Raw genomic sequence first — 21961 nt, 5'->3', positions numbered from 1 at the left:
ATCTTTGCATTTCTAAGAACCTTGCCAAATCTGTCTACATTTAATTACTTTCTCTCTTTGCATTTACAAAAGGAACAATTTTGCCTCCTTTCATTTTGTTTCACGCTCACGTGTTTCATCGTCCTCGCTTGCTGTTTCTTGCTGAAATTACCCTTGGATCTATTCATTTTGAATCCTTTTCTCATATTCTAATTATACTACAAAATTTTGAATTAGGATATGAGGTAAGACATGCAAACAGATATTTCAAAACTACCTGTAGAGTCTAAAGAACTTAATAAATAAATTATTTTGGAGTCAATGCAAATTCTCTTTAATCTTTCATTTGGTGTAGTTAGTGTTATCATAGTACCTACATGTATTCCTACAACTAAAAAGAACAAAGTATAGATATTTTTTGGTGTGACATTTATTTTGGTTCGTCCGTCTATCCACGCCTACGATCTCACAATATCTCCTACATGTTGTGTCCTTTAGTGTGATTCTCCTTGATTGAATATTATCTATCATGTGATAGAGGAATCACGATAAAATGGGAAGTAGAAAATTATTATACTATCCATATACACATTGCATGTTTGCATGCACCAGCATACATAACAACGAGCAAAAGGAAAGAGAATTAACGTAGAAGAAAATATAATTAAGACAAAAGGAACCTCTTTGCATTTCTGAGAATCTTGCCAAATCTGCTTACATTTAATTACTTTATCTCTTTGCATTTGTAAAAGGGACAGCTTTTTTCTCCTTTTATTTGGTTTCACGCTTACGTATTCCATCAACCTCGCTTGCTGTTTTTTACTGAAATTGCCCTTGGGTCTGTTCATTTTGAATTATTTTCCCATATTCTAATTAAACTATAAAATTTTAAATTAGGATACGAGGTAAGACATGCAAACAGATATTTTAAAACTACTTGTAGAGTCCAAAGAACTTAATAAATAAATCCTTCTAGAGGCGATGCAAATTCTCTCTAATCTTTCATTTTGTGTAGTTAGTGTTATCATAGTACCCGCATGTATTCATGAAAAATAAATTGTGGACAAAACGTGGATACTTTTTGGTACGACATTCCAACATAGGTCCATCGTCTATTCAATATTCTTGAGGCAGATCACATAAAGAATGAGAGTCCCTCTATGAGATTGCTCACAAGAGACTCAAACTTATATCTGATCATGGTAATGTTGAATTGCTTTGCATCAAAAACATCGACAATGATAAACAGGAACATAGATTTTAGTATGCATAGTGGAGGAAAACTCAACCTTGGCCTTCTCAGCAGCTTTTCTAAGCCTCTGCAGTACTAACTTGTCCTTACTCAAATAGTCAAGAGATGCACTATAAAATTATGCAACACTAAGAAAAGTGTCATCATTGGTTACCTTGACCTGAAAAAATATGTCAAAATTGAGAATTACAATACCTAATTCAACATCTTTGAACAGACACTCATGTGGATACCTTATTCTACAATATATGTCTGTGTGGAATAGTTCTAAAGCCACACATATTTATACGGTGAGTATAACATACTTTGTTTTAAGATTTTATGAGAGATTGTTTAAGACACGCAGTATTATTCATGTGACATGCACTAATATTTACATATATACTCGAACCTGTATGTACATGATTATATGGAGATGCAGTGGAACTTATTCATGGATTTATTGACGCATGAAAGAAATGGATATCGAAGAATTCTTTTTACCGATATAAAATATTATCTTAGCCATATTATGAAAAAGTCTATACAGTAGAGTTTGTGAGCCTGCGACGCCGCGCTCTCCGTGACTGTGTTAATTTTATAAACTTTACTTTTTAAATTAAATATTATTTTAACATCGGTATTTAATTTAACAGTATTGTTATCTTATCGTACTATTTGCATATTTTTAATATAAAAAATTTAATTGTTTCGTAGCCACGCACGAACAGGCTCCTCCAAAAACATGCTCCAAAAATTTGCTACCCAAAGCGCCCAAAGACACACGATTTCGCACGGCTTGGCGGTTTCCCGCTCACATTTTCGGCTCGCACACCCCCGCCAAAACCACCCGGATCCGGGGCATCACGCGTCCCCACGCCAAAGCACCCCCGCGCGCTGAAATCCCAGCCGTACCGCGCATCCAACGCCTCAGAGACCGCCATCTCAGCGATCCGCGCCGCCACCGCTTCCACCAATCACGTCCCGCCTCACCTTTCTATATAATCCCACCGCATCCTCCATCCAGAGCACACAGCCAAAAGCCACGAGCACTCAACAAATTCCAAATCCGCCGCTTCCCACCTCGCGTTTGCCGCTCCATTTGATCGATTCCTGATGGCTCCCAAGGCCGAGAAGAAGCCCGCCGAGAAGAAGCCGGCGGAGGAGAAGGCCGAGAAGAAGCCCAGGGCGGAGAAGCGCGTGCCCGGCAAGGAAGGCGGCGAGAAGAAAGGGAAGAAGAAGGCCAAGAAGAGCGTCGAGACGTACAAGATCTACATCTTCAAGGTGCTCAAGCAGGTGCACCCGGACATTGGTATCTCGTCCAAGGCCATGTCCATCATGAACTCCTTCATCAACGACATCTTCGAGAAGCTCGCCGCCGAGGCCGCCAAGCTCGCCCGCTACAACAAGAAGCCCACCATCACCTCCCGGGAGATCCAGACCTCGGTGCGCCTCGTCCTCCCCGGCGAGCTCGCCAAGCACGCCGTCTCCGAGGGCACCAAGGCTGTTACCAAGTTTACTTCCTCTTAGGTTGCTGCGGCACGGTGCTACGGTCCTGTTTCGTTTCCTCGTGTGTTTAGGCCAGTGCTAGGTTGCTCGTGGAACAATGTAGAATTTGTTGTATCTGCAGAATGATAATCAGTTACCCTTGTGGAATTTGTTGTATCTGCAGAATGATAATCAGTTACCCTTGTGGAAGTTTCTAGTATATTGCAATATGCTAATATGATTTGCTTCAAATCTTGAGGTTGTCAATTTTGGTACGATTTTTGCATGCGGTGCTGTTTAAATTTGCGACAACCGCCACGGTTTTTACATCTCATACTATATTTGGCGCCAATATTTGCTTGGGATTGCCTGGGGTTAAAACAATCTCCTGGACGATGCAATGTGTTCAGGGGTTTATGGGTAAACAATATTTGTCAGAAATCTGATCGCCTGATTTGTGGCAATGTTTGCCTTGGCCAGTTTTCAGTATTCACATCCGGACAAATTAATTTGTGCTCATGGACTTCTAACTGAATTTATCATCACAAATTGCAAGAAAATGATATGAAGCTTTGTGTTGTTTTCGGAGTTTGGACGATTTGTGGCACCATGCACCTGACTGGGGAGGCTCATCGTCTTTAGGACAGTTAGGCTGTGTGTAGCACTTTTTGGGAACTAAATACAGCCTTAGTTCGTGAAATTTGAAAATTTGGCTACCGTAGCATTTTCGTTTTTATTTAGCAATTAGTGTTCAATCATGGACTAATTAGGCTTAAAATATTCGTCTCGCGATTTCCAACCAAACTGTGCAATTAGTTTTTTTTTTGTTTACATTTAATGCTCCATGCATGTATGACAAGATTCGATGTGATGGCTACTGTAGCACTTTTTGGGAAAGTTTTTGGGAACTAAACACAGTCTTACTTGCAGGTTTCCTTTGCTGTTGGGATTGAGGAAGGGACTTTTAGGTCATGTTTGTAGTCGCTCTTAAAATTCTTATCACATTGAATATTTGATACATACATGAAGTATTAAATATAGACTAATTACAAAACTAATTCCACAACTTGCGACTAATTTGTGAGACGAATCTTTTAAGTCTAATTAGGTCATGATTTGACCACGTAGTGCTACAGTAAATATTGCTAATGACAGAGTAATTAGGTTTAAAAAAATCGTCTCGCAAATTAGCCTTCATCTATATAATTGGTTTTGTAATTAATCTATATTTAATGCTCTTTATTAGTATCTAAACATTTGATGTGACATGAATTTTAGGAGCGACTAAAGAACCAAACATCCCCTTATTATTGCTGCTAGCTCAATGCATTGATGAAGGCTGAAATCTGATTATTCATTCTTCCAGCAAGAATTGATGGAGTGCAGTCCGGTCTGGTGTGTTCCTCATGTACTAAGGCTGTGTTTAGTTCCCAAAAAGTGCTACAGTAGCCATTACATCGAATCTTGCGATACGTGCATGGAGCATTAAATGTAGATGAAAAAAAACTAATCGCACAGTTTGGTTGGAAATCGCGAGACGAACGTTTTGAGCCTAATTAGTCTATGATTGAACACTAATTGTCAAATAAAAACGAAAAGTGCTACAATAGCCAAATTCCCAAATTTCACGAACTAAACATAGCCTAAGTTCAAAAAAAGACGATGACAAGTAAACACATTTACCAATAACCTCTCTTGGATACTCATTTGTTATTACTATCACACAATTGAGTAATCACGTTCATCTTCCATGGAATAAAAACATGCTTCAAGCATCGAATAAATTTCATCACTCTGATGATGCCTAAAGTCTCCATTGGAGAAGACATGGACCTTGTCCTGGACCTCAATCCAACTACAGCCGGTGATTCTCTTCAGCCCCTTCTCCTTAATCTCCCTCCTGATCGTAGACACACTTTGCCAGCTTCCTGATGCAGAGTAAACATTTGACAGAAGAATGTAGGAAGATGTGTCCTTTGGATCCAATGCATGAATGCGCTTTGCAACACTCTCAGCCAGCTCCCTGTTCCAGTGAATCTGACAGCCCCCTACCAAAGCCTTCCAGAACCCAATGCCTGGCTCAAAGGGGAGCTCCTCAAGAAACCTCTTGGCATCGTCGAACCGCTTGGCACGAGATAGTAGATCAACCACACAAGCATAATGCTCAGGTTTCAGTATGCCGGGTTGCTCCATCTCTGCGGTCTTGAACAATGCATAACCTTCATCAACCAGACCAGCATGGTTGCAACCAAACAGCAAGCCGAGAAGAGTGACATTATCTGGCTTGAGGCCCGTTGCTCTCATCAACCTGTAAGCATCCAAAGCCTCCTCTCCCTTCCCGTTCTGTGCAAACCCGCAGATCAGTGCATTCCACGAGACCACGTTTTTCCGATTAATCTTTTTGAAAGCCAAAACACTGTCCTCCAAGCTACCGCACCTGGCATAGAAGCTCACAAGAGAATTACCTATATAAACGTCAAGCTTGCCCAAGAACTTGATGGCTGATGCATGAACGCTTCTGCCAACGCCAAGTGCCCCTGCATTGGCAACAGAAGTGAGCACGCAGGGGAAGGTGCTTTCATTCGGTGTGATGCCTCCTCGACACATTTTCAGGAACAGATTGATAGCCTCCTCACTGAGACCGGCTTGACTGCACCCGCCGATCATCGCGTTCCAGGAGACCACGTTCCTCTCTGGCATGCGCCGGAACAATCGGTCTGCTTCATCAAACATTCCATTCTTCAGCAAACCGGCAATGAGGGCGGTGTAGGACACCACATTCGGGTCACAGGTGTCATCGAGCGCGCCCTGGGCCTCCCTCATGGCGCCCATCTTCGCATAGTGGTCGAGGAGGGCGCTGCCGACGAAGACGTTGGAGCAGAGGCCGAGCTTAGCAGCGCAGGCGTGGAGCTGCACACCGACGCGCGGTGCTCGAAGAGAGGTGGCCGAGCGCAGGACGGTGCCGAAGGTGAACTCGTTGGGCGCGACGCCGTCGGCGAGCACTTGGGAAAACAGTGCCAGGGCGTCGCGGTGTCGGCCGCGGCGGGTGAGCGCGCCGATGGCGGCCGTGGCTGAGACGACGTCCCGGTGCGGCATTCCGTCGAGCAAGTTGCGCGCGAGTGACAGGGCAGTCCGTCGTGGGCACTGGGCGCCGCACGACTACCACATGATGAGTTGCGCCAGGGGTGATGGGGAGCCCGTCAGGATTTCGTCGTACACGTACTGGGTGCGGCTGCGCCGCGGCGGAGTGCGGCGGTACCCAGTGCGCGTGCGCCGATGTGGAGGCCGACCCAGCGGGCCCGGGCTTGGAGGCCCGGATGGGGATTGGGGAGCCTCAGGGAGTGCGGCGACGGCTGCGCGTGTGCGCCCTCGTGTTGGAACCGGCGGACTCAGCGTGGCGTCGCTGTGCGGCTACGCGTCGTGCCACCTGCACAAGGGGTGGGGGCTGCACGCCGCGGAGGCCCTCGGCAGTTTGTGCGCGAGTACGCCGGTAAAGCAGAACACGCCCCTCCTCAAGTGCTTGAAATGCTAATGGCGTTGATGTGCAGACAGCGGTCTTCACAGTTCTGGTAAAATATATGCAATAATGAATAATATCATGGTGGTTTCAATCTGTTCTCTATTGGAACAGACTCTTTTGCATCAGTCAAATAGTTGGTGCTGGTTTCAATCTGTTCTGTATTGGGTTTCTGTGTTTCTTATGGCTCATTTATTTATATCATAAATCTTTTAAACTGATCAGTGGCTCATTGCTTATTGCATGGTCCCATACTCAAACTAAGCACTGCAGTATATCCCAGTGGGATTGGGCAGAGTAGGATATACTGACGCCCGTAAACTGCGTATTTGATTACCTCACGTCCACAGTTCGATCTAAATCTGACGCCGGTAAACTGCGATCAGGAGCACAGAAGCAAAAACAACCCAACAAACTACAGTTGAGGTCTATCAATGGTGAAAGACAGAATCAGAAACGAAACTGCGATAACGATCCACGGACACAGGATTGGTGGATTGATGCATACACGAATCGTAATCTGTAGTTACATCTGTTACAACTGCAATAAGCAAAACAGAGATACATCTCGCTCGTTCCAAACGTCCTCTGTGGACAGCCTTGCAATCTTCAATTGATGAATTAGAAGCAATGAAGCATACAATATGACAATAAAGTTTGAATTATTCTATCGGCAGTTATCTCCAGAGAAAAAAAAAATCTCCTGCGACTTAAGCAAAATAGCTGAAACTTTCTATGGAACATAGATACACTAGCTCATAAGCCGTCTGATTCCGAGGTCTTTGGTGATTTTAGGTCCTGCCCATTGTTGGCTAGCACGTGACTTGGTCCATGGATCAAGAGGAACTCGTTGACGCGGGGGCGGTGTTGCTGGTTTGGGCTCTCGAAGCTCATTCTCCCTGTCCACGAACCTGCATATGACATAACGGATAAATACATGACTACAAGGAATCTGCTATATGTCATTTGACGGGTTCTGCAGTCTGACTCATATTGAACTATTTGAATGTAACAATGTCAAGCAAAGCCAATTACTCCCTCCATTTTTTAAATATATGACGTTTAGGACAAGCTAAAATAAACTAATTAGCTTGTCCTAAACGTCATATATTTAAAAACAGAGGGTGTACTTGGCTAGAAATATATACTCAGCTCCTTTCACTAAAGGAAGTACCAAGGAACAATGAACTTGCAACAAGCACCAAACTATAACACCCTGTGAGAAACTGTATGGGTAAAGTCGGTCTCCAAGAAATAGATAAAGAATGTTACTCGATGTATGCCATTGTTGAAGCATCACCAGTACGTATCTTGGTTCTTAACATTCTTGTGTATCCGCCAGCTCGATCTCTGGAATATAAGAATATACAATTAGTTCCAATCCACTCTGCTTCCAAATACATGGCATTCTATTCTACTTTTCACATTTGTGTTATCATACAAATCATTATACAACTTTTAGATGAATAGTAAAAGTTTTTAATGCCAAAATCTTCATATTATTGCTAGAACTAAGGTTCTGGAATATACATTAAATATTGTACTGTAGTTGTTCTCCTTATGCCTTATTGCCTATTTCAGACATCAAAATCACAACATCACACCAATTCTGAAATAGGGCTAGTCACAAATCGAATGCAGATACTGTAAATTGTGTGAATCCATGTGCAGGTAAAACAGATTACCTGTAGCGGTAGGCCAGCTCAGTGAATAGCTTATGAACGACATCATCACCCCGAACAAACGCAGCAGCACGTCTTGCTGCATGCTCAGTACCCTACATATCGTGTCAATATATGATATAAGTTTCTGCATTGTTGGCTTCAAGACATCAAGTCACCAAAAATCAAAACAAGACCCAGGCCAGAAAAAAATAAGTTTCAGTTGCAAATAAGCTTCTAAGGAAGGGCATAGGGCTCTAAATCATATGCCTATTGCATACACCTCTGGGACATTTTTTTTCTGGTTCTGACAAAAGAATAACATATCTAGGACTACTGGGTGTCCACAAAAAAGTTTAATCCATGACTAAGGGCTCCTTTGACACAGATTCTTGCCGCTGATTCCTTTAAGAAACCAGCAAATCCCCGTCAAATGCCTTTTCTTCCGTCGGCTCCATGTGGGAATCACAGTGAATTGATTCGCCATTTTGCACACGTGAGGCAAGTCAATCAAAACCTCATTTCACGTGCGACTAATCAAACTGTTTCACCAACTGCATTATCCCCTGTCGCTACGGTTGGCTCTCCTTGGCGCTGAGCTCCCCATTGGTGGGAAGCTCGTCCTCGGATGTGAGCTCCCTGTCGGGGTCAAGCTCGCCCTTCATGCTGAGATCCCGGTCCCATCTCTCCTCCGTGCCAAGCTCCTCCTTGATGGCAAGCTTGCCCTCCATGCTGAGCTCTCTTTCACAGCAAGCTTTCCCTCCACACTGATCTCTCCCACGCCGAGCTTGCCCTCCATGTTGAGCTCCCATGCAAGGCAAGCTTGCCCTCTGCACTGAGTTCCCTTCCACGCCATGCTTGCCCTTCACAATGAGGAACCCTGGTGCCCACTGAGGCCTCCCATACAGCCAATGAATCAATTCAATTTGTTGCCACCCTTCGCACAGATGCAGAAGGAATGCGGTCAATTTATCCTCTCTTTTAAGAATTAGAACCCAACCAGCTATTCAAACGATTGCACAGCTGAATTGATTAATCAAAGAAACACGTTCAGGGCACTGGGGGAGCCTCCTGGAGGTGAACCTGGGCAGTAAGGCTAGTACTTGATAGAATGCTATGTTTTCTTTGCTGAAGACAATTACTAATTTCTAATAAGAGAAGGTATTAAGAAAACTAGACTGAAGCGGTAAAATGTTTCTATATATTGATTTGTACTCAACAATTTGGTTTCCTCCTTGTTTAATCACCACGCTCCGCCGCTATTTCAGGGTGAATTTGAATAACTTCCAAAGTGAATCAGAATCTGGAGCCATGCCAAATGGGTCCTAGGATGTTAGGGTTATTGGATCCTTTATTACAAATTAGCATTGACAACAAAAGATGCTAAGTTCCGTGCCAGAAACAAAGATGCTGGTCTGCATACTCGATTAAAACAAAGGTGTTGGTCTGATTGCTTAAAACTTTGCTTTGCTTAAAAAGAGCTGGAAAGAAACTACTTATAAGTGTCCATTGAGATTTCAATGAATCAGAGTGTCAAATAAATAGACAGGAAGCATTATTTCTGAAGTGGTAATCAGACAATCAGTGGCCAATAGTGTCCAGCTCCAATTCAGGCAGCAATGCATACAGGCCATGTGGAGAAGTATCTCATCTGAATTGTAGAGGTGAATCCTACCGGCCGCTGAGAAGAAGCAGCGGCCAAATATAGGAACACTGATTTCTTTCTTACAAATACTTCTAACCTATGCGCATACTTCGCAAAAATGATTGCTAGGTTGTTTACAGCCACTGCCCTGCATAGATTCATGGTTACCACGAAATGCCCCGATATTTCACGCAGGAATTTAATTAGCATCAGGGGACTTGTGTTCCAATTACCTCCTTCCCTAGCTGCACCATCTGATCCGCCTTCCGCCGGACCTCCTTCGCCTGAAACGAACCACGGCAAAGGAAACGCATTCAACGATCACCCCTCCTGGAACACAAATCCTGCCCGCGCCACCACAGGCCCCTGCTCGAAGAAACACCGGTATGGGAAATAAAGTACCTTGGCGAGGGTGGTCTCGATGCGCTCGTGCTTCACCAGCTGCGACACCATCGTCCTGCCGAGGAGACAAATCCAGAGGTTAGCGGGCAAGGCAACGTAGAGGCTAGAGCCATAGGATAGAGGCGTTGATGCGGGTTAAAAGCAAGACCTGAGCAGGGAGAGGCGGTGGGAGTAATCGCGGCCAAGCTTGCGGAATTTACCCATGGCGACGGCGGGAAGGAGGAGCAGGCGAGCAGCCGGCGACGGCGAGGGTTGTGAGGGGTTTGCGAGCCGGCTCGGTGCGGACGGAACTCTGTGCGATCTCGCTGGGCTCGACTGCCGTTCGACTCATGGGTCGAACCGGCCTGATGACCGCTGTTTGGATGGGGCCTCATGGGCCTTCACTCACTTCACCCATCAGTCCTAGTGCGTTTCGGCCTTTGGGCCTCTGTCAGCTATACGCGGTTTGTGTAGACCACTTGGCCCAAACAGGACAAGCAGAAAAGGCGTTGGGTGCTCTCAACGCAACACGGTACTGGAGTAGAGTAGTTCGCTTGCTGTCCCGTCCAACGTCCGAACCTCCACGCAAAAAGTTTTCCAAAAAAGTGCTATAGTAGTCATCACATCAAATCTTACGATACGTGCATAGAGCATTAAACGTAGACGAAAAAAAACTAATTGCACAGTTTGGTTGAAAATCGCGAGACGAACGTTTTGAGCCTAATTAGTCCATGATTGAATACTAATTGCTAAATAAATACGAAGCCAAATTCATAAATTTCATCCAACTAAATAAGGCCATGATCTCCTGCTACAACGGTGTGCGGCCGACGCATGTTCTCTGCAACTGCTGTACCGGATCGCATCGAAGAAAACCGATCCCATTCCCATCCGGACGATTTGCAAAAATAGAGTCAAAATATTGATCGTTTGCAGATTTAACACTGGACTTATATTTATAGACATAGATGGATCTACTTATCATCCATCCATATCATCATAATATATCATCATATTAAGGAGTCCATCTTTCAAATGTCATTTTTGTAATTTTCTCTCTCCCTCCCGTCCTCTCTCTTCACTGCGGCGTGCGCTGGACCGACGCGGTACGTGAAGAAAAGGCACGCAGCAGCAGAAAGCAAACGGATCAGAGGCTAGAGTACACTCTCCGTGACCCTGGAGATTCGATCGAGCTCTACTCCCTCCATGAAAAAAAAACACAATTCTTGCTTTAAATGTGGACACGTTGTTGAGAATTTAAGTTAAAATTGCGTTTTTTCGGGAGTACGACGGTGCACGACTCCAGCTCTGTTCGGGCTGATCTGAGGCCTCGTCGGTTTCTGCTGCTCTTAAACTCTAGCAAAGATCGGACGACCCGTTGCATGTCTCCGACGCGTGCACTGCTGCTCGGTTTGCAGACGCGCGCCACAAGCTTCCAGCTTTAGCAGGTCTCACCAACGCACCGCAATAATAAACAATAACTCTGGTGTTTGTTTTCCTTCGCTTGGAGACGGATGTGGACTTTTTTTTCCCGAAGCTCTAATAAATCGCATGCCAGGTAAGGCAGGAGTACCTGTATTTTTCTGCCAAGCATCGTTGGCTCCGCCGAATCCGCCATTCCAAATTAAAGAAGAAACACGCGTCGGCGTCCAGTACGATGAGCCTCTGGACAGGAATGCAGGATACCGGACCGGCTGCGTGAACGCGAGCCATCGATGGCTCGCCTGACCGAAAGCTCGAGTAGCCACGGCGGTTAATCAGTGCGCTACGCTTACCGGGGCGCGGTAAAGACGAGGAATTGCTGTAAAAAGGCGAAAACAAGCTCACACCACACGCGGGAGAGCAGCGCGACGAGCCGCGCGCGGATCTCGACGCCCGAACGGCCCAGCGCGGTGGCCGCGCGTCTGCTCCGCAGTCCGCACCGCCCAGTCCCGTTCGTCTCCGTCTCCGTGGGTCAAACGCAGTCGCGATCCCCCGCGCGCCCCGGTAGCTGCGGCCTGCCCTCCCCGGTGTCGCCGCCCGCCCGTCGTGCGCTCTCGCTTTCCGCACCTGGAGCGGCATTGCCGTCTCGTCTCATCCCGTAGCCGGTGGAGCCTCCCGCTTGTCCTCACCGCCTGTCCCCTGCGCCAGTAAATACTCAAATTTTCCGGTGTGATTTCAACTGCCCAGGGAGCCGCTGAGAGGTGGGCCACTGGGCACCGGGGGCCCAATCCTAAACGGCTTTGATTAGCCTAAACGTGGGTCTGTGGTGGCCCCTCATCCCCTCTCACGTGGCTCGGATTAGTATACTTGTCCCATCTTCTCCCATGCATGCATACGCAGAGCAGCGGGTTGGAACTCGGAGGCCCCAAGTGGGCAGGACAGGGATTGCAGCCTTCCCCTGCACGCAAATGCTTCCAAATGTTACCAACATCAGCGCGGTACACCCTTACTCGATCCACTCACATGAGCCCTGTTTGTTTGGCTGGTTTGACTTATAAATCATGGCTAAAAGTACTGTTGGCTGATTTGATGAAAAAAAAAATTATTCGTTAACTGATAAATTATGACTTATAAGTCAAATACAACCCAGCGAAGAGGCTGATGATGTACAGCACAAGATCATTTTTGTATGCGCAGCGCAGACACGCATCAGACATTAAAGCAGAACGTAGAGCCAGTAAACAAATCGTTGGAAACTTGGAACGGTCCGGAGTATGAGGTACTACACACTTTTTACAGTGCGATGGAGAGGCCTTGGTCTTGGACCAGCAGGGACTGCCATCTTTCCTGGCCTTGGAGCTTGGACTCGCCGGCGCGTCTGGTCAGCGTCGATTCGCCATGCCCCAGGCGTTGTGTGCCTGGTGTGGGCCTCGTGAGTCAAAGGCGCAAGTTAAAACAAATTGCTCTGTAGTACTCGTTGGCAGCGCTAAACCAGCTGCCATTTTTTTCACCATCCTAGAAGCCTTTGCAACCCGGCAAGCCTCGTTAGCTAGTCAACACCGACAGTAATTAAGCTCCTGTTAATAAGTACTAGCAGCGGCACTTCCCATCATAGCAGCAATTAACGCACAAGGACGGTCTGCCTGCCATACAAAAATGCACTGCTCCAGCAGCTAGTTGACCTCAAGAGCCATAGAGGAACCAAGGAGAAAACAACAAGATCAGGCAGAGTTTTCTACCAATCTTTTTTTTTTCTCAGTTGCCTTTCACAATCACAGGCTCCACAGTTTCACTTCGGTTAGTGTACACCAAGCCACACACAGTGACACATCGCTACGGTTGCAGTGCAAGCTGGTCCTAGCACGATTTCAATGCCTGCATCACAGTGTGTGCGCTGCGCCTCTGACTCTGAGCCCTTTCTTTTGCACCTTCCCTTGTGTCGCACTCGCGCCATTTAAACGCTACGAGCTCGCTAGCTAAGCTAGTACTCCATCGACGAGACGGCGCCAGCGACAAAGAGCGCGGCGGTTTGGTAAGCATGGCGGTGGTGGTGGCGGGCAGCAGGGCGAGAGCGGAGCAGGCGAGGCTGCAGTGGCGGGAGCAGGAGCCCAGGAGCCCCGAGATGGCCGCGCCGCCAAGGCCGCCCAGGCTGCGCCCGGCGAGGGCGGCGGTCGTCTACTACCTGGCGAGGAACGGGCACCTCGAGCACCCGCACTTCATGGAGGTCGCGCTCTCCTGCCCCGACGGCCTCTACCTCCGGGGTACGATACGAATGCTTTCCTTGCGCCAGCTTCTCGTGATCTCGTCGCATTTTGCCTTCCGCTGTAATGGCGCTCAGCGTTCTGCTCTGTGTTGCCGTTGCGTTTGTGCGCGCAGATGTGATCGACCGGCTCGACGCGCTGAGAGGAAAAGGGATGGCGCGCATGTACTCATGGGCGTCCAAGAGGTTCGGGGCGTCTTCTCTCGTTTTGGTCAATGCTGCAAAGTGCAAACTAGTGGTGCACCCACCACGCCGTGACATGCGTTCCTCGCGATTTCGCTGCAACGCAGGAGCTACCGGAACGGCTTCGTGTGGCACGACCTGGCGGACGACGATTACATCCACCCGGTGGTCGGCCGGGAGTACGTGCTCAAGGGCACCGAGCGCCTGCACCCGGTGCCGCCGGCGCTGCTCGACGCGGCGGCCGCGTCCTCGTCGTCCTCCGGCTCTCAGGAGACGCCCACGTCCTCGTCCTCTGCCAGGTGGGAGGCGCACGGCAGGCCGGCGCACCGGATGAAGAGCGCCAGCGCATGCGGCGCGGCTGACCTTGGCGAGTACGTGGTGTACAAGGGCGAGGAGCGCGCGGCGGACGCAGCGACGCAGACCGAGGACAGCCGCAGTCACCACAGGCGCCTCCTGGCTCCCGCCGCGCAGGAGGAGCTGAGCAGGGCGGAGACGTCGCCGCCGACGGCGTCGACGAGCCCCGAGACGCTGGAGGCGCTGATCAAGGCGGACGGGCGCGTCGTGGCGGCCGTCAGCGGCAGCGGCCGGGCCAGGGCGTCGTCCGTGCTCATGCAGCTCATCTCGTGCGGGTCCGTGTCCGTGCGGGACGCGCGCGCCTCCCCGGTGATGCCGCGCGCGCACCACCACAATCACCACCACCGCGGCAGCGCCCGCCCGCCCCGCCCGCCGGCGTCCGCGGCCGTGGAGCTACCGTCGTACCGCGCCAAGATCGTGGAGGACAAGGAGTACTTCAGCGGGAGCATCATCGAGACCGCAAAGCGCTCGCCGGCCAACGACGTGACGTCCCAGGACCTGGCCGTTCTCCGGCGGTCGTCGTCGTACAACGCGGAGAGGTAAGGAACAACGAGACCCATCCCTCTCGCAATCAATGGCGCGACGGCGCGAGCGGCAGGCGCCGGAGACTGATCCGTCGCTTACGCGAGACGCCTCTCTCGCTCATAGTCATATGCCGCCCAGGAGTAAGGATGAGCTGCCACTGTTACATTGAACCAACCAGGCTGTCCTAGTCGGGGGGGAGTTAAGGCTCTGGCTCGCCCATGGCCGCAGCTGAACCCACCACGCCATTGCCGTACGCGCAAGATACGCCCGAGTAGTGGCCACCTCCATAAATAGAAGTAGGTCTCGCGGAGCTGTCGCGCACCAGGCACCACGGCACTGATCGCTAGGACGGGGTAGAGAATTTCGTCAGGAAGGAACGGCCGGGACTTCAATTCTTGGCCGGGACTTGCTCCTGTTCCGTGCGAGCTGCCGAGCTGGGCAGGCTCGGGCGCACCCAAATCCCTGAGCCGCTTTTGGCGCGCGCACGCTCTACGTTTCAGAAGGATTAGTGTGAAGCTACTCATAAACTGGTTACTACTGCACGGTTCGTTCTTTGAAAGAGTAACCCTGAAGACTGATGTGAGCTTGTAACAGCAGGCTTTGTCAGGCATTTCAAACCTTTGCTTTGAAGCAGTGATCGCAATCGGGGTCTGAACAACCTGCATCATTTACGAGTGCCTAGAAATAAGAAATTGTACATACCCCTACACTACTGCCATGTGCGACGTACGAGAATAGTGATGATGAGATAGTGATATGATGATTATATGATCTGAGCCGTGTTGAATACTGAATACGATGAGTACATGGCAGGGTGATAAAGCTGGAGCTGGCAAAGGAGGCCGGGGACCTGCATGACCGCTGCATCCCACGGAAGCCCAAGGGCAAGAAAGACGGCTACCTGGTCATCTCCTGCAGCGCGCAGGGGAATAATAAGGGATGACGTGGGCGTCTTCGTTGCTTTAGCTGGTCCCGCCGGAAAACGGCGACCGATGGGCTTTAGCTGGTCCCGCCGGAAAACGGCGACCTGGCGTGGCGCCGGCCTATGTGCCTTCTTTCTTGCGTCGGGAACAGTAGATAAGTGTCCAGTAGTCCAGTTTGATGCCGTCTGCTTGTTAGATGCTGATTGCTGAATATGCCTGTGATTTCCGTGAGAGCTACCACTTTCATGTTAATACGTGTTCTGTCTGCCTCGTTGTCTGAACTTTTTACTGTCTAGTGATCTGATTCTCTTCTGCTAGTGGGTTTAAAACTATTCTTCGCGTGTTCACGTACTGTACCGTATACGCGTGATGAGCCCGGGCCGTGCTGCTGCGTGAATACTGAGAATCGTGATGGATGTAGTACATGGTAACACGGTGCCGATGAGTTATGCTATTATTACTTCCCGTCCTCAGATTCCTCCCGGAGTCCCCAGTACTAGAATCTGGGCAAAGCAGGACTACTCGATTGTCACTTCATTTCCCTGGGGAGAGGTTCTTCAGTGAGGCGGTAAATTTTTGGTGCAGAGTGGCAAAAAGAATAAGCTGATGATCAGACAGTTCTGTCCCTGCTACTACTACTTCACCTTACAATTTTTCTGCCTACAAACTAGCTAGCACGGTCCCCACGATGATGTGATCAGCTCTCTCATCCTGAAGCCTGATCCATTTCCTCTCACATCGATCTCTTTCCTGACTGATATTTGGGCTGTAGTAGTGTGCAAAACGTGATTAGTAAGTACAGTACTACTAGCTTACAATGGTGGCAATCTTGGGGAAGACGTGGCATATGAGTGACAAGTCGAGAGCGTCACCAGTGCTGTGGCTTGTGGCTTCCAAGTTGCAACAAGTTCCTGCGAAACCCAGAGCTTAAAACGTTCGGCCGAGCTATTCCAGGACCAATGGTTGGGCCGGTACAGATTCCCTGAAACCTGGAATGGGCCAGTTTTAAGGAGGTTGTACTTTTCGGCTCTCTGGAAGTCTGGATGAACTTTTTTTTTCCCAAATAGTCTGGATGAACTTCATCACATCACATTTTTGTTTGAGTTTTATGAAGACCCGGTAACCTGATCACAATTTTTTTTTTGCGAACAAACCTGATCACAAATTCGACGAGGAACCAGCCTTGCTGCGAGTTTTGCATGGGAAACGTTTCACGGGGCGGCACTAACTAGAGGAGAGATGCTAGCAAAAACGAGAAATTTCACTAAACCACCAATTGACGCAACAAGCTGTCAGATCAGTAAGTTTACATACAACAAATGAATTGCAATCGAATGACAGCTTTACTTCAAAGAGCAAAAGCTAAGCTTGCTTCGATATTTATCTTTTCCTTCTTTCCAATCTTTGTCACTAATTTTCAATAGAGAGACCTCATTCCCCAAATGAGGAACTACTTCTATGTTTTATGCATCCTCCTTAACTCTTTCTCAGTGGTGGAGGGGGGGGGGGGGGGGGGGGGGGGGGTGCTAAAGCCCCTACAGATTCTTTTTTTTTTTTAGATTGTTGGGTGGAGGACCATTTCATGAATTGGGTGGAATCATTTTATATGTTTCAGTTTCTTTTCTTTTAGTAACAAAGCTATAAAGCCAAAGTCTGAAGCTGAAAAGAGGGAAATCTTCAAACAACTATATAGGGTTATCTTACTTTTACTGAAAAGAGGTAAATCTATTCTCGAATAACATTAATAATAGGCCTTGAATAGAAAAAGGATACAAGCGTGATACACATAGAGCATCAAATTTATAAAACTATGTTAAACAACTCTTATTTTTAAAGAAGTCATGATTCAAACAGCTCGTGCACAAAGGATAGAGATACCTCGTCCCCCAAATGGGGAACTACTTCTATGATTTATCCATCCTCCTTACCTCTTGTTCGGTGGTACTGTGGTAGAGATAGGGGAGGGGGGAGGAGGGGAGGGGGCACAGACCCCTATGCACGTACAAATTCTATTGAAAGTTTTTGAATTTGACTAAACTTTGAAGAAATTTGTTCTGTTGGCCTCCCTAAAAAAAGTAAAAATCATATTTTGGCTCCATCACTGCTCTTGTTGTTGGTATATTTCTAACATACCAATTATTTTGAAGACCCTCCTTTGTTTGGAAGCAATGATCAATATCGTTATTCACTTTAACAACCATGCATCGTTTTCTAACAAACCGCCCAATCGAACTGCACCATTTCTATGAAAAAAAGACTTCATTCGTAAATATTGTTGTACAGAGGACCATTTCGTTTCCTCAAAAAAAAAAAGAGAGGACCATTTCACTTAATTTCTTGTGTGCTTTCTCAAAATCTAATTTGAGAATAACACCATTCAATTGCTTCCTATACAATTCATGTAAGATTTTGTGGTGAATGCCAACTCCTCCTATAATGTATCTACCTAATATATGAACACAACTTGTGTAGCTTTAAAATTTTACGAGCTACACCCTTTTACAACTTATACGTGGTTGGAAAAAAATGAAGCTAGAATCCATAAGATGAATTGGGTGGAATTGTTTTATATGTATAGGTTCCTTTTCTTTTGGTAACAAAGCTATAAAGCCAAAGCTGAAGCTGAAAAGAAGTAAATGTTTAAACAACGCTATAAGATCATCTTGTATTACTTAAAAAAAACCAACGACATTCAGCAAATCATCAGGATTGAAGTGCTTTGTCGTGTTCCATCTATAAAATCACATCCATGACCTCTTCTCCCGTAAAGACTTGTGCAAGCAAATCATTATTGATATAACTTACTTGAAGGGTGTCATTAGTTTGTGATTCGATCAAAGATAATTATTGACTCCCCTCTGGTTGTACGATTTGAGCGCTTCGTCCCCATCCTGGAATTCTTGTCTTACTATACTTCCCATGAGCAACTAGTTGGAAGTGATTGTTATTACCCCTTTTTCGATAAATTGTGTGTTATAAATTTATTTCACTTAACCACCAATTGGGTGGTTGACGCAACAATATATTCACAATTTTACTTACAAACAAATGAATTGAACCGACCAATAGCTTTATACAAAGGAAAAAAGAACAACTAAGGGGGTGTTTGGTTCGAGCTACTAAACTTTAGTAGCTACTAAACGGTTTAGTCACTTTTAGTAACTCCAGAGTTATTAGAGATGACTAAAATCCTTTTAGTAGCTTTTAGTCATAGTGTTTGGTTGAAAAGTTACTAAAGTGACTAAAAACTACTAAATTTAGTAGCTACTAGGCGAACCAAACAAACCCTAAATCCACGAACAACCTATGAAACTAAGCTAGTCATCGAAGAATTCCATTTCATGTTCTGGTTCCAAAATTTATGTAACCATTCATTTACAACTCTGAATCACCACGCACGCGTCCGTTTGTGCACGCTAAGCTATACAAGCAGGTTGAGCAGCTGAGGCTCGGAGCCGCGATCATCATCCGACTGCTGTGGACCTTGGCCATCGCCGCTGCCGATGCAGATGCCGTCGTCGTCCAACGGGGGCAAGTTGAGGTCCGGCATGTCCCGGTCCGTCTGCGCCGCGGGGTTGTCGTGCGCGGCGGGTGGCGGCGCCTCGCCCCTGTGGCGGCGCATGTGCCCGCCGAGCGCCTGGCCCATGGAGAACTCGAGGCCGCAGACGGCGCACTCGTGCACGCGCGCCCTGTCCCTCTCGGCCGCTGCCGCTGCCGCCGCAGGGTCGCTGAGCATCCGCGCCTGCAGCCGCGTGTGGCTGGTGCGGTGCCCGCCGAGCGCCTGGAACGACGGGAAGCGCTTGCTGCACGTCTTGCACTCGAACACGCCCTCGGCCGCCATGGCCCTGCGGGCCGCGGCCGACGACGGCGTGCCGCCGCCTATCGACGACGACACGGGCGACGACAGCGTGAGCAGCGCCTCGGCGTGCGTCCGGAGGCCCTCCATCTCCTTGCTCTCCTCCGCTTCGTATCTCGTAAGCGTCATGACCATCGAGAGATCAACCGACGTTTGCCGGTTCAATTCTCCTCCTTATATTATTGTAGTATAAGCAGCGAACTAAAATTCCACCGTTACGCGCACGTACGTGTTCATATGTAAACGGAGTCGAGCGCGCTTGCTTGTGAGAGTTTTTGTGTGTGATGACTGGGCAGGGGTATCTGTGATGATAGAGGCGTTCACGTCAGGGCTTGTGCGGACTTGGCCATGCCAGCGGCCGCTTGGATGTGATGAGGCTTGGACACGAAGAAACGTGACGCGGTCGCACTCGTACGTATCACACTTGGTCGTCGTCACCCATGGCGCGCGCCTCGGATCGGAACACATGGTTAATTACGTGTTGCGTGCTTTGCCACGCGTCCAGAAGCTAATTTCCGGTGGACACTCGCCCGTTCAGATGGCATGGCTCGATCATCCTGGATTCCTGGCCATGGCGGCGTCGCAGGAACTCGAACCTACGCGACCGGCTGCGCACTTTCCACTGCCCGCTTCCAGCTAAGTGCAGGATGATCTACTGTACGTGCACGGCCGGGAACGTATCATACATGTGACGTCACCTTACCTTACCATGGCATGCAGTTTCGTGAAGAAGCCATATATCAGTCGGCATTCGCGTATGGATGATCGGTTAGTTAGAGTACTTGTTCACCATCGACCAACTTGTGTCATTGTGTGTACGTACATACGTACGTCGATCGCTTGCACACATGCATATCCATTCTTGACTATTCATTCCGTGAGTGTACGTGCATATCTTGACGAATCGAAAGTGCGGCGACCATTTCTTCACGGCAGAAGACGGCACGGTGCTAGGAGAGCATGGAGCCCAGCCAGGACGACGGCCGAACGAACCGCGAGGCGACCTGGCCCCTCCAAAAGTATACTATGTAAAAAGAAGATTTCCCGTCATATCAAATTTGTGGTACATATATGGAGTACTAGATGTAAACGAAATCAAAAACTAATTGTACAGTTTGCTTTAACTTTGTGAGACGAATCTTTTGAGCCTAATTAGTCAATGTTTGGACAATAATTCACAAATACAAACGAAATGCTACAGTGGAGAATTGTGCACTATGTAAAGTTCGCATGTGCAAACTTTGTCGAACTAAACGCGCCCCTAATCCATGGGCGTTTACCATTCCAGACTCCAGAACACCGCATCCGCATGGTTTGGTTTAGTTCCGTGCGCGGCGGGCGAGCGGACCGCGTCGGCCGCGGGCGGCCACCCGCGAGTCCACACGGCCGCGCCGCGGCGGCGGACGTAACGTACGTAAGCTGTGATGCACGGATGCGCGAAGCAGGCGAGGCCAAGCAACGGGCGCCGACGACGAGCCGCCGTCACTTGGCCTGCGCGTGCGGGTGCGGCAGCCGACAGGCAGATTTTGTAAAAAAACCGGCGTTGAATTCTAGCTTCGTGGCTGACGTTTCGCTGGGTTATCGCGTGCGCTTTTTCTTGGGCCGGAAGGAGAGTACGAGTCCGCGAAGCGAGTTCGTGGAGTGTTCTCTCTGGCTCTTCTTGGTCAGAATTCAGAACACACAGGATCTGGAAGATAGAAGATCAGCTGGACACTGGTACGAGTCAACTTGGGCTCTTTCATCTATACAGTAGATTTGATGTGGATGTGCATGCCGATGCGATGCGAGGGTACATCCGGACGGGCCTGACGCGATCGGCTGGTGGTACTGGTAGCTGCTCATGGAGCAGTTGGCTGTTTCGTTGCGATTGGAGGGAGGGTTACTCGAGAAGCAGCAGGTGGTTACAACTCGGGAATAATGGGAGGAGGAAAAGCAAGGGCCTAACACTACGACATGTGAGCGGATTTGACTTCAACTTTTCAAGGGTTCCTTTTTTCCACTCCTCCTATATCTCAGGTGCATTAATTTTAACATGATTTTAGGCAACACTTTTATGCCACCAACTAGTATAAGTAAATTGTTACTTTTATAATTTGTTATTTATCTTTGTGTATAAAATATTATTATTTTTTGTCCTTGTCTTCCTATATAAATAATTGTAAATTGTTAATTTTTTTTTGTGCCAACATAAATTAGATTTTGTTGAGCTTGTGATTTTTTCTAACTGGTTTTTTATTCTCGGTACCGAAAATTGTAGGTTGCGTCTACAGAAATTGCATTGAACAAAATATGCAATTTTAGTATAAAATATATATAATAACCGTCACCTGAAAGAAAACTAAAATTCATAGCGAGTCCCTTTTTTTATTATCTGTTACGTGCTCCGAAAGGCAGAGAGAGAGAGAGTAGGTAGAAATTTCACCGGGATTTTTTTTTGGCGAACTAACGGTTCTCATCTCATGTGTTGATTTTGACAGCGCCCAAACGTGTGAGTGTGATCGTCGGTGGGTTCAACGTTCTACACGGGCGGAATTAA

The 21961-nt window shown here is 47.8% G+C and overlaps 4 protein-coding genes and 1 pseudogene across 4 annotated transcripts; 2 read left to right on the top strand and 3 right to left on the bottom strand.

Annotated features, from left to right (window-relative positions):
• The first annotated feature begins 2246 nt into the window (after window positions 1-2246).
• Window positions 2247-2950, top strand: LOC136459374 (histone H2B.4). Its single transcript, XM_066459236.1, has one exon. The coding sequence runs from the start codon at window positions 2327-2329 to the stop codon at window positions 2738-2740; it is 414 nt and encodes a 137-aa protein (XP_066315333.1). The 5' UTR covers window positions 2247-2326; the 3' UTR covers window positions 2741-2950.
• A 1446-nt stretch (window positions 2951-4396) lies between these two features.
• On the bottom strand, window positions 4397-6343 carry LOC136459373 (pentatricopeptide repeat-containing protein At5g42450, mitochondrial-like). The gene has a single exon (XM_066459235.1). The coding sequence runs from the start codon at window positions 5792-5794 to the stop codon at window positions 4418-4420; it is 1377 nt and encodes a 458-aa protein (XP_066315332.1). The 5' UTR covers window positions 5795-6343; the 3' UTR covers window positions 4397-4417.
• Window positions 6344-6683: 340 nt separating this feature from the next.
• Window positions 6684-10222, bottom strand: LOC136459372 (uncharacterized; annotated as a pseudogene).
• A 3027-nt stretch (window positions 10223-13249) lies between these two features.
• On the top strand, window positions 13250-15834 carry LOC136459371 (protein SOSEKI 5-like). Its single transcript, XM_066459234.1, has 4 exons — window positions 13250-13585; window positions 13701-13770; window positions 13875-14660; window positions 15460-15834. Exons 1-4 carry the CDS (start codon window positions 13363-13365, stop codon window positions 15587-15589), a joined length of 1209 nt encoding a protein of 402 aa, XP_066315331.1. The 5' UTR covers window positions 13250-13362; the 3' UTR covers window positions 15590-15834.
• A 2770-nt stretch (window positions 15835-18604) lies between these two features.
• Window positions 18605-19794, bottom strand: LOC136459369 (zinc finger protein ZAT8-like). The gene has a single exon (XM_066459233.1). The coding sequence runs from the start codon at window positions 19558-19560 to the stop codon at window positions 18991-18993; it is 570 nt and encodes a 189-aa protein (XP_066315330.1). The 5' UTR covers window positions 19561-19794; the 3' UTR covers window positions 18605-18990.
• Between the last annotated feature and the right edge of the window lie 2167 nt (window positions 19795-21961).

This window comes from Miscanthus floridulus, chromosome 6 (genome assembly GCF_019320115.1).
Source record: "Miscanthus floridulus cultivar M001 chromosome 6, ASM1932011v1, whole genome shotgun sequence".
Lineage (NCBI taxonomy): Eukaryota > Viridiplantae > Streptophyta > Magnoliopsida > Poales > Poaceae > Miscanthus > Miscanthus floridulus.
This window is presented reverse-complemented; position numbering and strand designations above follow the sequence as displayed.

Bases quoted from the DNA above. Each gene is read 5' to 3' on its own strand.
- LOC136459373 (XM_066459235.1), bottom strand. From the start codon at position 5,794: ATGCCGCACCGGGACGTCGTCTCAGCCACGGCCGCCATCGGCGCGCTC.
- LOC136459369 (XM_066459233.1), bottom strand. From the start codon at position 19,560: ATGGTCATGACGCTTACGAGATACGAAGCGGAGGAGAGCAAGGAGATG.
- LOC136459371 (XM_066459234.1), top strand. From the start codon at position 13,363: ATGGCGGTGGTGGTGGCGGGCAGCAGGGCGAGAGCGGAGCAGGCGAGG. The intron at 13,771-13,874 runs GTTCGGGGCGTC...GCTGCAACGCAG, and splicing joins TACTCATGGGCGTCCAAGAG to GAGCTACCGGAACGGCTTCG. The intron at 14,661-15,459 runs GTAAGGAACAAC...AGTACATGGCAG, and splicing joins TCGTCGTACAACGCGGAGAG to GGTGATAAAGCTGGAGCTGG.
- LOC136459374 (XM_066459236.1), top strand. From the start codon at position 2,327: ATGGCTCCCAAGGCCGAGAAGAAGCCCGCCGAGAAGAAGCCGGCGGAG.